The sequence below is a fragment of the Sorex araneus genome, chromosome 3, assembly GCF_027595985.1.
Source record: "Sorex araneus isolate mSorAra2 chromosome 3, mSorAra2.pri, whole genome shotgun sequence".
NCBI classification, from domain to species: Eukaryota; Metazoa; Chordata; class Mammalia; order Eulipotyphla; family Soricidae; genus Sorex; species Sorex araneus.
In genome coordinates this window covers 99,431,855-99,445,984 of record NC_073304.1, presented here as the reverse complement: position 1 = coordinate 99,445,984, position 14,130 = coordinate 99,431,855, and the positions used below count along the sequence as shown (strand labels likewise).

The window sequence follows — 14,130 nt, the reverse complement described above, 5'->3', positions numbered from 1 at the left end:
TGTCAGCTTTCAGGGGCAGGAAGTGCACCCATTCCTTTGGGGGGGAGAAAGTCCTCCCAATAGGGTGTTCAGGAGGCCCCCAGGGCACCACAGGTGATTCTGGCCGACCAAGCCTTTGGGTCAGTACCTGCAGTCCCAGGACTCCTGGGACACTCAGGGGTGCCCGGGGGGTCTAGGACTGCCCCCTGCCTTGCCCGGGGGACCGTGTGATGCCAGGAGTTGAAGCTATCCTGTCCCTCTCACCCCTGTCCCATCCCCCCTCCAGTGTCTCATCCCCCTAACTGCTTCCCTGTCTCCCTCACCATTGTCCCACCCCCTCCCCCCTGCCCCATCCCTCTCACCCCTGTCTCTTCCCCCTCACCTCTCCCGTCCCGTCACTACTATCCTGACCCCAGCCCAGGAAGCAAGTCCGTTCGAGAAGCTGCTCTGTTCTCTGACTGCCGACTTAGAGCATCCAGACGGTGGAGGAGGGCATGGAGGGGGCAGGGGCGTGATGCCGGGATGGCAGCCCTTGACTGGCACTCCTGAGTGCGGGCCTGCCTGGCCTCCCTGCCCCAGGGTACACTTCCTCAGTTCCTTTTCAGACTGCGTGTCCCAGTCCCGGCACCAGGTGTGCATGTGCCTGCCTGTTAAGGCCCCGGCCCAGGGCTGACTCATCCTCCTGGAGGCCAGGGCTTCTGGTAGGGGCGGTCAGTTAGCAAGCCGGTCAATGGAAGATAAAGGTTACTGCAAGTAGGAAAGGCTTCCTGGAGGAGGAAGCACTTAGATTCTGAGAACTAGAAAAGAGCCTGCAGTGAGGAGGGCCGTCTGAGAGAGAGGGTACAGCTTCACCACCTCACAGCAAGCTGGTGGCAAGACTTGGAAACCAAACTGTAGCTTCTCAGAGCCTGCATCCCCAGGGACAGAGCTTACAAAGTGAAAGTGAACTCCCTCCCTCCTCCATACTACTGAGTGGTCAGAAATAAAAACTAGAAAGTGAAACTATCTCCTGTTCTCCTCACCCCTCATCTCTCCAGTTCTGTTGACCAGATATCTCTCTTTATTCATTGTTTCTTTGAGGGGTCATATCCAGTGATGCTCAGGGGTTACTCCTGGCTCTGCACTCAGGAATTTTCTCCTGGCAGTGCACAGGGGTGGCGTGGAGGAGTGGGGAGACCATGTGGGATGCCAGGGATAGAGCAGGGGTCAGCTGTGTGCAGGGCAAATGTCCTCCTTGCTCTCTATTGCTCGGGTCTCTATTAATCTCTTACACAGCCTTCCGGGAGTTCTTTTTTTTTTTTGGGGGGGGTCACACCCGGCAATGCACAGGGGTTACTCCTGGCTCTGCACTCAGGAATTGCCCCTGGCGGTGCTCAGGGGACCATATGGGATGCTGGGAATCGAACCCGGGTCGGCCACGTGCAAGGCAAACGCCCTACCCGCTATGCTATCGCTCCAGCCCCAACCTTCCGGGAGTTCTTAATGCATGCATGGTTATCGGCATTTGCTTTCCATTCTATTTTTTGGCACAGGGACAGCATGACACCCTTTATGCATGGTCTTGTGCCAGGTTTTTGGATGGAGAAAGAGTCCAGAAAGTTTACCCTGTGGGCAAGCATCCTAATGCTTTTTTTGACCCCTTTAATCTAACTCTTTAAGGCTCAGGTTGGTTGGGGCCACACCCAGCAGTGCTCAGGCACTATTTCTGGCTCTGTGCTCAAGTGTGACCCCAGCATGCAAGGCAAGCAGCCTACAGTCTCCCTGGCCCCAGACTGGCCATTTGAGTGGATGGGTCCTGCCCTACTAAGCCTGGCCCCTTCTGTGCATATCACTGTATCACTGTCATCCCATGCTCATCGATTTGCTGGCGCGGGCACCAGTAACGTCTCTATTGTGAGACTTGTTACTGTTTTTGGCACATCGAATAGGCCACGGGTAGCTTGCCAGGCTCTGCTGTGCGGGGGTGGGGGGATGGGGGGGAATACTCTCGGTAGCTTGCTGGGCTCTCTGAGAGGGGCGGAGGAATCAACCCAGGTCGGAGGAATCAACCCAGGTCGGCTGTGTGCTAGGCAAATGCCTACCTGCTGTGCTATAAAACTTGTGTTTCTGTGCATATAGAGGTGGTTTTGGCTTTGCAAACTATGCTAGCAGGAAACTGCCCCCAGAGCAATGACTCTGCAAAGTGCCCTGAGGAGAATTCTAGTCTGTTCTTTGGGTGGGACTCTACCTGCCCTCTACTGAGCAGTTTGGCTCTGGGCATTTCTTGCTCTTTCTTGAAGCCTCTCACTTTCACATTTCCTAGGTGGGGCTGAAGCCGCCACAGTGCTGCAGGTCTGGCAGGTTGGGCAGGTTGGGTGGCCTGCCGGGAAAGTCGGTCCCTTTGCCAGCAGCTCTGCTGCTGAGAGCCACAGACATTGATTGTTTTTGCACCCATGTACCTGACTGGAGCAGAGGAGAGAACCCACTGCAGGCCCAGCCAGGGGTCTGGGGCGGGTGGCAGCCCACCAGCCTCTTCCTGTTCCTCCTGGGTGTTTTTGTAACGATGTGATAGTGCGATAGAGGTGGAAGCAACTCCATGACGGAAACCAGACCCCATGAGTTTTTCTCTTGTGACTCCTCATCTGTGTCCGTTTACACACAGCACTTGGTGAGCAGATGCAAAGGCCTGAGCAGGGCCTTCCAACCTCAAGCCCAAGTGCAGAGATGATACAGGGGCTAGGGCACGTGCCTCGCACACGGCACAGTCTGAGGCCCAGCACCGCCAGGTGTGGTCCCTGTTTCGTTTTTGTTTTATTATTTTTTTCTTCTAACCAACAGGATATACCCATGCACACACCCATACTTGTGGTCACATCAGGTTTTCTGAAACAAATTAGACGTGTTGCGCAGGGTGGAAGCCTTTCTTTTCCGTTCTGTGGAATGCTGCTCTGGCCAGGCTGCGTAGACGGCTTTCATGGTTGGCTAGCGAGTCACAGAGTGTAGTGTAGACACACTGGCATGGAACTTGGGCCAGAGTCTAGGAGCGGCCTGCGTTCTCTCCCCTCTAGCCTGAGGCCCAGAGTCGGCGCTTCTCTCCTTTTGTAGAGGAGTTGAGACAGGAAGCTGGGAGGGGAGTCAGCACCTTAGAGCAAATGATGAGGGAGCCCCTGGGCCAGCTGAGAGCACGGGTGGGCTTCTGTGCCTCTCTGCGGGGCTTTCCCTACCTGCTCCAGCCCAGGCCACCATGTGAGTCGGGAGGGTAGAGGGGTGGGGCAGGGGGGAATTTCCCGCTGTTTGGGCAGAATGGATGGGCCTGCCCATGCAGGAGGGACTAGCCTGGTCATTTCACCGGCTGGGGAGGAATCCTGAGGATGGAGGCGGCTCCTGGTAGACGGTCGACCACTGGGAGTGCATGGAGTTTGGTGTACGGGGGGGCTGGAGCAAAGGCAGGAGGCCCGCTGGACCACAGGCCACAGTGCCACAGAGAAGCCCTGGGGACCTCCCCAGCCCTTCTCCTGCCCTGCCCTCCAGGGCCTGGATACACCTCCCGCCTCCTGGAGAATCCATGCCCTGGGGGAAGGGGAACATCCTTGTCCGGGAAGCGGGTCAGGACATGGGGGAGGCAGCTCGGCTGCAGTGGACCTCATCTGCTGCCCAGTCCTCTCTGACTCTGCTTTCTTGGTGCAGGGGGTTGAGGTCCAGGCCCCAGGCCCAGCTGAGGCCCAGCCCGAGGCTGTGGTGCAGCCGATGCCTGGAGCCCACCCGGTGCCCGTGAACGCCTACTCCATCAGGGACTGCGTGTGCAGAGAGGTGAGGAGCGGGCAGGCAGGGGTCCAGGCCCCAGCACCTCTTCCACACCCTCCCTTGCCCTTGCCTGGCCCCTCGTGTGGCCACGCCCAGTTAGTGACTGGTGGCAGGTGTAGGCGCTTGGCCTGCAGGACTGGGCACCCCCAGACCCTGACCCCGCCCTGTGCTCCCCGATGCCCAGAACAACCCCCTAGAAGCCACGCCCCAGAAGAGAAAGGCCTGCCAGACCGAGAGCCCCAGGAAGATGGTGAAGCTGCAGTCTCCGGAGAGGGAGGCGAGGCTGGAGCCGGGGCCCAGCACCTCCCAGGTGGCCTCCCCGCCCCGCTGGGATGAGCCCGGCAGCCCCAAGGGACCCCACGTGGAAGATGAGGACTCCACCCCCCACATCAACCACCTGGCCAACAGCCACAAGGAGGCAGGTAGGGAGGCAGGAGGGCGGGGAGCAGAGGTTGGGACCTGCTTGCTGCCCTCTGGGGTGACTGGGCTGAGGTCCCCGGGGTTACTGTGGGTTTGACTGGAGCTGGGGGGTGGGCTGGCTGCTGTGCCAGTCCTGTGCCACTGTCCAGAGGGCTCCTCGCCCACCCAGAGAGGATCTGGGTCAAGTCCGTACCTACTGGTGTCCATCCCAGTTTGCTGCCCCAGCCACCCACCTCAGGGACTTCATTGGTCTGAGGTTCCTTTTATGGACATAGGGAGGTCTGGCTTATGAGGCGAAGTCAACCTAGAGGATTCTGGAACGTTCTAGATCATTCTTCCTGAGTTGACGTCACTCGGCCTTCAGCTGCATTTTCCTTCTGAGTCCCAGAGTGACTGCCGTCCTTGCTCCCCCACTGGCTGGCACTGAGAACTCGGACACCCCCAGGGGGGCTGCCAAACACCCCCAGGTCCACACCAGGAGGCCTCTGCACCGGGCTCAGGGCCAGCTCTGGGTCTGGCCGGCCGTCAGCTGTGTCCGGGACTGGCAGAGAGAGGGGGGGGGAGGGAGAGGGGAGAAATAGGGGGGGGGCAGTGATGAAGAGTTATGTACAAGGACCAAAGCACCTCCCCCATGTGTCCCGGCCGGTGGCCGGCGACCCCAGAGCCTGACTGCCCCCTCCCTCTCGCCTCGGCAGGGGACTGCATCGTGATCAACAGCTCGGAGGAGTCAGACACTGAGAACTCGGTGAGTGTCCCCGCGTGCCTGACCGCTCCAGTACTAGCCGGCGCGGAGTCCTCCCGAGAGACGGAGGGTGCCGGGGTGTCCTGGGAACAGCCTGAGTCCCAGCTTGGGGCTGGAGGCGCCCTACCCGTGCGCACTCACACTGCCCACCCGGAGAAGCAGCGATCAGCCCGCATGTTGCTTTCTGGCAGGACCCGCGCGCGCCCCCTCCTGGGGCCTGTTTCTGGCAGGGCCCCGGAGCGCCCCTTGCAGGCCCATGGTTTTCTGACAGGGCCCCCTCCGGGGCGTGTTGCTTTCTGGGAGGGCCTGTGTTGGTTTTATGGGAGGGCCCGCGAGCGCCCCTGCTGGTCCGGCTCTTTCTGGCAGGGCCCGCGAGCGCCCCCTGCTGGCCGGTCTCCTTCTGGCAGGGCCCACGAGCGCCCCCTGCCGGGCTAGTCTCTTTCTTTCTTGGCCGAGCTGGCTCGCTGGGAGCTTCCAGGGGCTTTTTCTGTGCCCTGATCCTCAGCACAGGGGACAGGCCCACGCTGACGCCTTCACCGCATGGGGCACGGCTGGGCAGCGGGGGTTTGGCGCAGCTCTGGGAGGCCGCGGCGGCCAGCGTGGAGGATGGATGGCAGTCAGGATCCTTCTGTCCCCGGAGGTTCCTTCACAGAGGCCGGACCATGCGCCTGTGCAGGGACAGAGGCATCTGAACGGAGACTCAGGCCCCCCGCCAGCCCGCAGTCTGGAGCTCTCTATCGGAAAGCACGCGGGAGCTGCGGAGACCAGCGCCGCGTCCTCCTCGCTAGCCGACCTGCTGTTGCCCATACCCTCCGCTGCACCCCCCGACACGCCCACGCCCCCGACTTCGCTTCCCCCACAACCTGCCCAGCAAGACTCAGAGAACTGCGGCCAGCCTGCTGGCCCCCCAGAGCAGGTCCCAGGCCAGCAAGGGAGGGGCTTCCCGTCAGGCGGGAGGATCAGGATGTCGCGCCTGCTCTTTCGACGAGGCTTCCACAACCTGCCCTTGGCCTGTGCCCCCACGCGCGCCTGTCAGCCAACCCCCAGCCAGCAGGCCAGCCCCGAAGACTTCACCCCGCACCGCCCAGCCGGCCGGGCACGGAGGCCAGCGCCAGCCCGCTCCCGCCCGTCGCTGCGGGGACGCTCCCGTGTCACCCGGTGGCTCAACGCTTTCTTTGCTCTGCCTCTGTCCACAGTGACTGCCCAGCTGAATCCCGCTGCCAGCAGAGCCCTGGAGGACCAGGGAGCTCGCCCTGCGGCCGCCACAGCCCCCAGACAGAACGCACAGGGGGTTCTTCCACACACATTCCCCCCGCCCCACTGATGCAGCCCCCCGTGAAACCTAGAACCTCCCTTTGCGGCTGCTGGCCACCTCCCTCCAGTCCCACCTCGGCTGCTTGCCCACTCTCGGGGCCCAGCCTCCAGGCTGCTGCTGATCTGTCCTGTCCGCCTTGCTTGAGGACAGCTCCAGGCACATCACCTTTAGCCACGGTGACTTGACAGCTGCCACCTTTGCGTCAGATCCCTTGGCCTCTTCTCTCTCCCTCTGCACCTCCCCCTGCCGCATCTCTGACCCCAACCTGATACTTTCCCACTGGGCCTGTGCCAAGACCCCCCGGCCCTGGGTCCCCAGGTGCAGGGTCTGCCTCAAGGCTGGCGGGGAGGCACCTGGCTCCGTAGATGTGGGTTTCGAGACTCATTCCCATGCGGTCACCCAGTTCTCCCGTGGGCGACCACATGTCTCCTCCCCCGGACATCAGAGGTGGGCAGCGAGGCCAAGACTCTCCACCCCCTGGACCCTTCCAGCCCATGCCGAGAAAACCCCAGGGATCTGGGTGCCCAGCCCCTGTGGTGGTATCACTGCCCCCTGCCCAGCTCACTGCCACTCCCCGCCAAGGCCCAGGCAGGTTTTGTCTCCCTGCCCAGGGGCTTTCCTGGGCTTTATCGATAGCCACTGCCCTGGCCTTCCCTCCTTGGCCACTCCGGGGGCTGCTCTACACTTTGTCTCTGCAGCACCCCCTGGAGGCTACAGATGGGGAAAAGCCAAACAAAGACCTTTGTTTTGTTTGCCTTGCCCATGTCGGCCAGCTGCCTCGCCTGCCCAAGTTACTAAACTGACCCCTGAGGCAGCCCCAAGTGTGATGGGAAAAGAAACCAGTTATCTTCCCCAGACTGGCGGGATGCTCCAGCTCCTGCCTCAGAACAGCCCCTCTGCCGAGCTCGAGTCCATTCAGCAACCCCCTTCTCTGCCCCACCCCCCTCGCTGGCTCCACCTCTGTCCGCACCCACTCCCCGCCATTCTTCTCCCCAGCACATCACCTTTTCCTTCCTGGCTTCTCTGTGCTACACACACACACACACACACACACACACACACACACACACACACACAGAGGCGGAGGGGCAGGTCCAGGCATGAACTGTGAGGCTGGGGTCTCAGGGGCCCCTGCCGGCCTGTGCGATTAAACTTGGGTCTGCAGAAAAAGCGTTGTCTGTGTTTGATGTGGCTGCGCTCACCAGTTGCGTGGCCAGGACAGACAGGGAGGGCCGTGCTCGGGGTGTCCACGAGACCAGCCCCGGAGAGTGGTCATCCTTTCTGAGAGCCCCTGTAGGCGAAGAGGCGAGAGAGACAGTGGTCTGGCCGGCAGCTCAGCCTTCCCTCCAGGGGCGCCTGGGCAGGGCTGTCCTTTCGTCGGTCTGCAGAGGACATTTCCATGCTGAAGGACAGGACAGGAGCACAGGACTGGGGAGCTCTGGACACTGGGAGCCAGCAGGGTGCTCAGCCCTGAGCCAACCTGCTTCCGAGTGAGGCTGATGGGGCTGCTGAGGCGTCACCAGGAGGAACAGGTTGAAGCACGGGAGCCCAGCCCGGGCCCTTGCAGCTCAGTCCAGAGCAGAGAGAAGAAGAGGGGAAACCCAGCGTGCCGTGCTGGGACCGCAGAGAGGACGCGGCCGAGGGGCAGCTTGTCAGCAGTGACCAGGAGCGGCCTGGCAGGGCCAAGCAAGGGCGTCTGGCCTTCCCACCAACCCCAGAGCAAAGGGAACCATGCAGCGCTGGCAGGAGAAGGGCCAGCGCCCCCCACCCCGCCCCCTGCCGCGGGGCAGGACAGAGTGACCGCCGAGACCAGGAGAGGCCAGGAGAAGGCGCCTTACTGGGAGGGAGGGGCTGGGCGTGCAGGCGCACGGGAGGAGAGAGACCCCGAGGGTGCAGCAGAGCCCCAGGACTCAGCATCCCCAGCCCACCTGGCCCAGACGGGTCCCTAGAGTGAGTGTCCACCGGCAGCCGGGGAAGCAGGGGGCCGGGTGGGACTACGGGGCACAGTTCACAGCCAGAGGCCACCGTGCAGGCGAATCCCGGCAATGGCAGTTACGGTTCCAGAGCTTCCGGCTAAATGTCTTGACAACACATTGAAATTCTGTTTCCCCCCAAGAGCAGAAGGGCTTCGGGAAAGAGGGCCTGGACGGTGTCCAGCACCGGCTTCACGGAGGCCACCGTCACCCCCAGGGAGCCAGCCGGGAGCCTGCTCGCTGTGGACGCTGCCTGCCCGCCGTGTCCCCGGTGGGAAGGCGGTTTGGCTGCCGTGTGGACCCTGAGCCGTTCCCTCAGGAGACGTTCCGCCCTCTCGCCCACCCCTGGAGCCTCCCACGCCCACGCCGAGGCCTCTCTCCGTGTTGACCTTGCTCTGGCCTTGTCCCCAAGAGAACAGAGCCTCAGCCCGGAGCGGCCTCCTGGGCCCTGGCTCTCCCCCGCCAGGCGCGAGACCTAGTAGTTCTCCCGCGACTCAGCCGGCTCCTGGCCCTTGGCCCTGTCCAGAGATGCTTCCGAGCGAGACTCCTTCCTCCTGTCCCAAATTAGCACTTCTGCAGGGTCTGTTCAGCAGAGGTGGCAGAGGGGCCCCTCGGCCCTGCCCCAAACCTCTGTCCGAAACTTCGCCCCTTCACGCTGCGCTCACACACACGTCCTCACACTGGCACACCTGCACCCCTACCCCGGGGCCTTCTCACCCCTCCACAAGGCGTGTCCTTCACACAGGGTAGATTCACCCCCACACGCCTGCTGGCTGCACGCATGCGTGTGCACCCCCTTCCCGTGTTTTCACACTCTTACCTAACTCTCACCCCTGGGCGCGACCCCACTGCCAGCAGATGAGCAAGGAGAGTTGGAGGGTCTCCACAGGGGGCACCTGCTCATCCCCATTCCAGAGGCCACCCCCCGCGGGGTCATCCTTTCCTCGCCCAGGCACCGCCCCCCTCCCATGCACTCTGAGCCCGGCCCGTGTCGTCTGTTGCAGACCTCACGGGACATGGACGAGAGCAGCAGCGAGTCCAGCGACGCGCAGCTGGAAGGCCCCAACTCCCTGCAGGCCGTGGAGGAGGCCCTCACCGACGCCCAGGCAGAAGACAGGCCGCTGGTTTTCTTCGACCTCAGGATTGACAGCGAAAGTGCGTCCCTCAGGGGCACCCCCACCTTTGTAGCTCGGTCTCTGAGTTTCCGCCCGCCCAGCCCAGGGGTCCACGTTTCCAGGGTGCCCAGGTATACCCCTTGACTGCGGGGATGGTAGCAGGCGGGGGGCCAGGCCTGCCGGGCCCATCTCTGGCCACAGCGTCCCTCTGCAGCTCACTGGTAATGACGGGCGTGGGGCGTCCTGTCTGGCCCGGCCTCAGCACTCACTGCACACGTCTGAGTCCGGCCCACGGTGTGTGTGTCTGGTCCCCTTCTTTTGTTTTTCATTGTGGGGAGGGCAGGGAGGGTTGCCTCACCTAGCAGTGCTCAGGGCTGACTCCTGGCTCTGTGCTCAGAGATCACTCCTGGCAGGACTCAGGGACCGTATGGGGTGCCAGGGATCCAACTCGAGTCAGCTACATGCAAGACTTAATTATGAACCCTTTTTGCTTTGGGGCTCATAGCAGTGCTCTGGCCCCCAGCTGCCCTCAGTTCCGGTTCAGCTGGGTCGAGTGCTGAGTCCCTGCTTTTAATGTGGTGCTTCTCGGACCCTGCGGTGCGGGGACCACTGGGCTACAACCAGAACTGGGGCCAGCGGCGCCAGGGAGTGACCTCAGGGCCTTGCCTGTGCAAAGCACGTGTCCACGCTGCTGGGCTGTGTGCTGGCCTGGACATAGGGACCCTCTTCTCAGGACATGGGCCCCCTCACCCAGGGCCTCTGGGCTCTCCCTCGCCCTGTGGTGTCCCTGCCTGAAACTGGCAGGGCCCCTGGCTGGACAGATGGCTGCTGTCCATCTATCTTGGGCCTATCAATATTCGGCCAATCTATCACTGACCAATCTATCTCGGGCCAGTCTATCTGGTCCCAGTCTATCTTGGGCCAATCTAACTTTGGCCAACCTAGGACTAGCCCTGATGGCCAAAGTGGCGTTTGTCCCCCTAAGACAGGACAGGCACTTGTAGCTCTGGGGAAGGTCTGGTCTAGCTCTGAATGAAATGGCCTGGCAGACCCACATCTGTCCTGGGCGTTGAGGGGACTCAGTGATGGCAAAGTGGCTGCCGGAATAAGAGGCCAGAGGCATGGGGTGGGGTGGGGGGCTTATGCCAGCCACGTGGGGTCTCGTGTGTTGGGGTGCAGCAGGGGGGCTGCCTGTTGGGGCAATCCTGGGAGGGAAGCGGGACTAGGTGAGAGCCGCGGCTGTGAGCCAGCAGTGACCCCGTCAGAGCCCCCTGGGGGGCTGGGCTCTGATTCCCACCGTGACCTCCAGATGAGCTCTCCAGAGGGTGGCGGGCAGCCCGCCGTGTCCCCGAGGCTTCACCTGCCCTTCTTTCCTGCCCAGCCCAGAAGATTAGCCAGCTGGCTGCCGTGAACGGGGGGAGCAAGTTCCGGGCGCTCATCCGACCCCAGGCCGGCCTCAGCGTCTACTCCAAGACCGTGTCCCTGGAGGTGGGCCTGGAGCACTTCCTTCGCTTCCTCCGCACCATGCCCCGCCCCGTCCTGGCCTGCTACAAGCTGTGGGGGCCGGGCCTCCCGAGCTTCTTCCACGCCCTGGACGGCATCAACCGGCTGTGGGAGCTCCAGGAGGTCACGTCGGGCTTCCTGGCCGTGCTGCCCCTCATCCGGGAGTGTGTGCCGGGGGCCGAGAGCTTCCAGCTCAAGAGCCTGGCGGCGACCTACCTGGCGCGGACCGTGAACGAGGGCAGCGCCCTGGCCTCCGTGCTGACCATGCGTGACCTGTGTCGGCTGCTGGAGGTATCCCCCGGGCCACGGCTGGCCCCGCACATCTACTCCTTCGCCAACCTGCACTGCTTCTCCTCCCTGCAGCCCCTGGTGCGGGCGGCCGTGCTGGCCCAGGCGCAGGCCCGCCTGCTGGCCCTGCGCAACGTAAACTTGACGGAGCTGCAGAGGGCGTACCATCAGGACCCCCGTGGCGGCCTGAGGAAGTACAGCCACTACCTGAGCCTGCTGGGGGTCCCAGAGGACCCCACCCAGCCTGCCTTCCTCCTGCAGGCTCTGAGCCTCTACTTCGAAAGTCTGGCACAGAGCCAGGCCTCAGCCAGCGTGGAAAGCCGGGGGCCCACAGGCGCCAGCCCCGGCCACAGCTCCAGTGTGGGGGGAAGGAACCCCCAGCAGAGCTGAGGGGCCCGGAAATCTCTGCGGCCAGACAGGGAGGGGGTTCCCGAGCCAGGCCCCTCCAGGCACAGCGTCCCCGGGGCCTGGGCCTGGGATGGCGTTTGGTCCAGAATCAGGGCTTGCTTCTCTGGGACCAAATTTCCTTCTCTACCACCCCGACAGAGACGTCCGCAGGCCCAGCGCCTCCCTGAGGGGTCCCGAGAGTGAACCAGGGGCAGGACCAGGTGTCCTGGGGAAGAAAGAGCCACCCCCTTCCTCGCCTGGGGGGCCCCTTCTTGCCCCGCCACTGACACATCATTCCCACACGTGTGCCCCCTGCCCTGGGGACCCGCCTCCTTCCACAGGGCCGTACCACCAGACCCAAGTGCCTTTGTAAGCACATGGCCCTCCCCTGAGCCTCCCCGGGCCTGTTCCCTCCTCCCTTCCGGGCGTTCCATCCCTGAGGCCACATCTGCACAGACCCAGGCCCCACTCCGCCTGCACTGCTTCCACTCACCCCTCCTTCTCGGCCCTTCCTCCTCACTCCCTCCCGGCTACCCCCGGCTCACTTCCCAGCCGCAGGCCACCCCCCACTCTCTCTGTGATGCCCACCCCAGACCACCCACCACGACCAGCGATCACCCCGGGCTACTCACCAGGTAACCTGGGGGCCTGTGCACCTGCACCCCACGAGCCCGTGCCCTCTCCCGCGGGAGTCCACTAGGGCCGAAGGTTCTGAGGGCCCTGCCCCCCACAGAGCCACAGGTGGGAGCAGGGTGAAGCCCCAGAGAAGGCCTTTCCCGAGCTCTCCGGCGGGTCCGTCCTGCACTGCGTCTGGGCGCTCGCGGGCTCCGCAGCCCCTGAGACCCCAGTCACTGTCAACTGTGTGTGGGCCCCCAGGTAGGGGGGCCGAAGCTGGGCCTCGCCCATGGGTCATCAGTGCAGCCCACCTCCTGTCTGACCTGCAGCTGCACTGCACCCCGACTTCCTTAGCGGGGCTCCTGGGACGGGGTGCAGTGTGCCCCAACCCTGGGCCCGATGCACTTCAGAGAGCAGCCTGGCGCAAAGCAGGGGACCCTCTGAGGACAGGTGGGTGGGCTGTGGGCACCCGTGGCGGTGGCTCAGGGCCCAACCCCCGACTCCCCCAGGTCTGATGCACCCACATTTTCCCGCACACCCCTGCCCCCTGCTTGCTGCCTTAAGACCTTGAGGAGCTAAGGATGTGACCCTCCCTCAGCCTGCCTCAGTGCCCCCCACTGTCACCACCTTCAATAAAGCTCAGAGTCTGAAAGACCTGCTGCTCCCTGCCCAGTGCTCAGTGTCCCCCAGAGAAATTGCTCAACCTTTTGTCTAGTGAAGTGGGGGTGTCCCCGGGCACGGGGGGAGCAGATCCGGGTCAGCACCGCCGGTCTTTGTGAGGATCTCCAGGGTTTAACAGCTGAGGGCCCCACCTCATCAGTGCGTGGGACACTAGGCCACAGAAGGACCCCCGGGGAAAGAGGGGAGACAGGGTGGGCTGCTGGCGTCATCCTCAAGTGCGGGGCACCAGCACCAAGGGTGGCCTCCTGGATTAGGACCTAAGGACAGTGGAAACCAGGACCAGGAGGCCTGGCGCACGCCGGAAGCCTGCTACAGGGATGCAGTGGGGAGGGCAGTTAGGATAAAGTCCACTACAACAAAGATAGGCGGGAAGAATCACTCTGGACAAGACCTGGGTGCTGGAGTCAGTCAAGGGATACACATGAGAATATGTATATGTATCGCGAACCATAACGCCCAAAAGGAAAGAGAGGAGGAAGGAATGTGCCGGCCATGGAGGCAGGCTGGGGTGTGGGGTGGCAGGAGGGACACTGGGGACACCTGTGGTGGGAAATGTGCTCTGGTGAAGGGGCGGGTGTTGGAACACTGTGTGACTGAAACCCAATCATGAACAACTTTGTAACTGCATCTCACGGTGATTCAATTAAAAAAGAGAGAGAGTAGCCTTCTAGGGCCCTTAGAGATCGCCCAGCAGCTGGACACTTGCCTTGTACGTGTCAGACCTAGGCTCAACCCCCGGCACCCTGCATGGTCCCTCGAGCCTACCTGGAATGATCTGTGAGCACAGAGCCAGGAGAGACCCAGGAGGACTGCCAGGTGTGACACAAAACCTGGGGGGAAGGAGGGGGAACAACCAAGTGACCCCCGGAGGGTCAGTGCAGAGTCCGGGGCATCAGGATCCTGATCTCTGCCTCCCCCTGGGGCTCTTGCACCCCTGTGTCCGCACCCTGGGCAGCAGGAGGTGGAGCCTTTGCCAGGACTTGGGGAGACCCGACAGGCCCATGTGTGAGTGTCACGTCTGGCCTCTGTCTCGGCTGTCAGCAGGAGTCTGCACGGGTGCCTGAGGGACCCCCTGACACCCCACAGCCCCCAGGCGCTGCCCTGGCCGGTGGGCATTCTGGCAGACCCACGTCAACACCCAGCTCTGGGCCTCTCCCCCGGCTGGACCCTGGGAGCCGGCAGAGGAGGGTCAGAGACGGGCCCCAGCTCCCGTCCCTCTCGGGGTCCCCTGGGACCTGGCTCTGGGGCCCAGATTCGCTAACGCTCAGGCACTGGCTGTCCCGGGGTGTGAAATGGGTGCTTTTCAGACCCCGAATCGTAGGTAGGTGG

At 63.0% G+C, this 14,130-nt stretch overlaps 1 protein-coding gene across 5 annotated transcripts in view; it reads left to right on the top strand.

Moving 5' to 3' along the window:
- PML (PML nuclear body scaffold) overlaps positions 1–10,855 on the top strand; it is a 28,728-nt gene extending 17,873 nt beyond the window's left edge. Inside the window, exons 5-9 of one of the 5 annotated variants that reach the window (XM_055133006.1) lie at positions 3,646–3,768; positions 3,947–4,184; positions 4,878–4,927; positions 9,217–9,367; positions 10,714–10,855. In XM_055133006.1, coding sequence (XP_054988981.1) covers positions 3,646–3,768; positions 3,947–4,184; positions 4,878–4,927; positions 9,217–9,367; positions 10,714–10,721 — 570 coding nt within the window. In that variant the 3' untranslated portion in view covers positions 10,722–10,855. Of the gene's footprint in view, positions 1–3,645; positions 3,769–3,946; positions 4,185–4,877; positions 4,928–5,564; positions 8,047–9,216; positions 9,459–10,708 lie in introns of those variants that run through there. The other 4 variants (XM_055133005.1, XM_055133004.1, XM_055133003.1 and 1 more) reach the window with 4 other exon arrangements.
- The last annotated feature ends 3,275 nt before the right edge of the window (positions 10,856–14,130 follow it).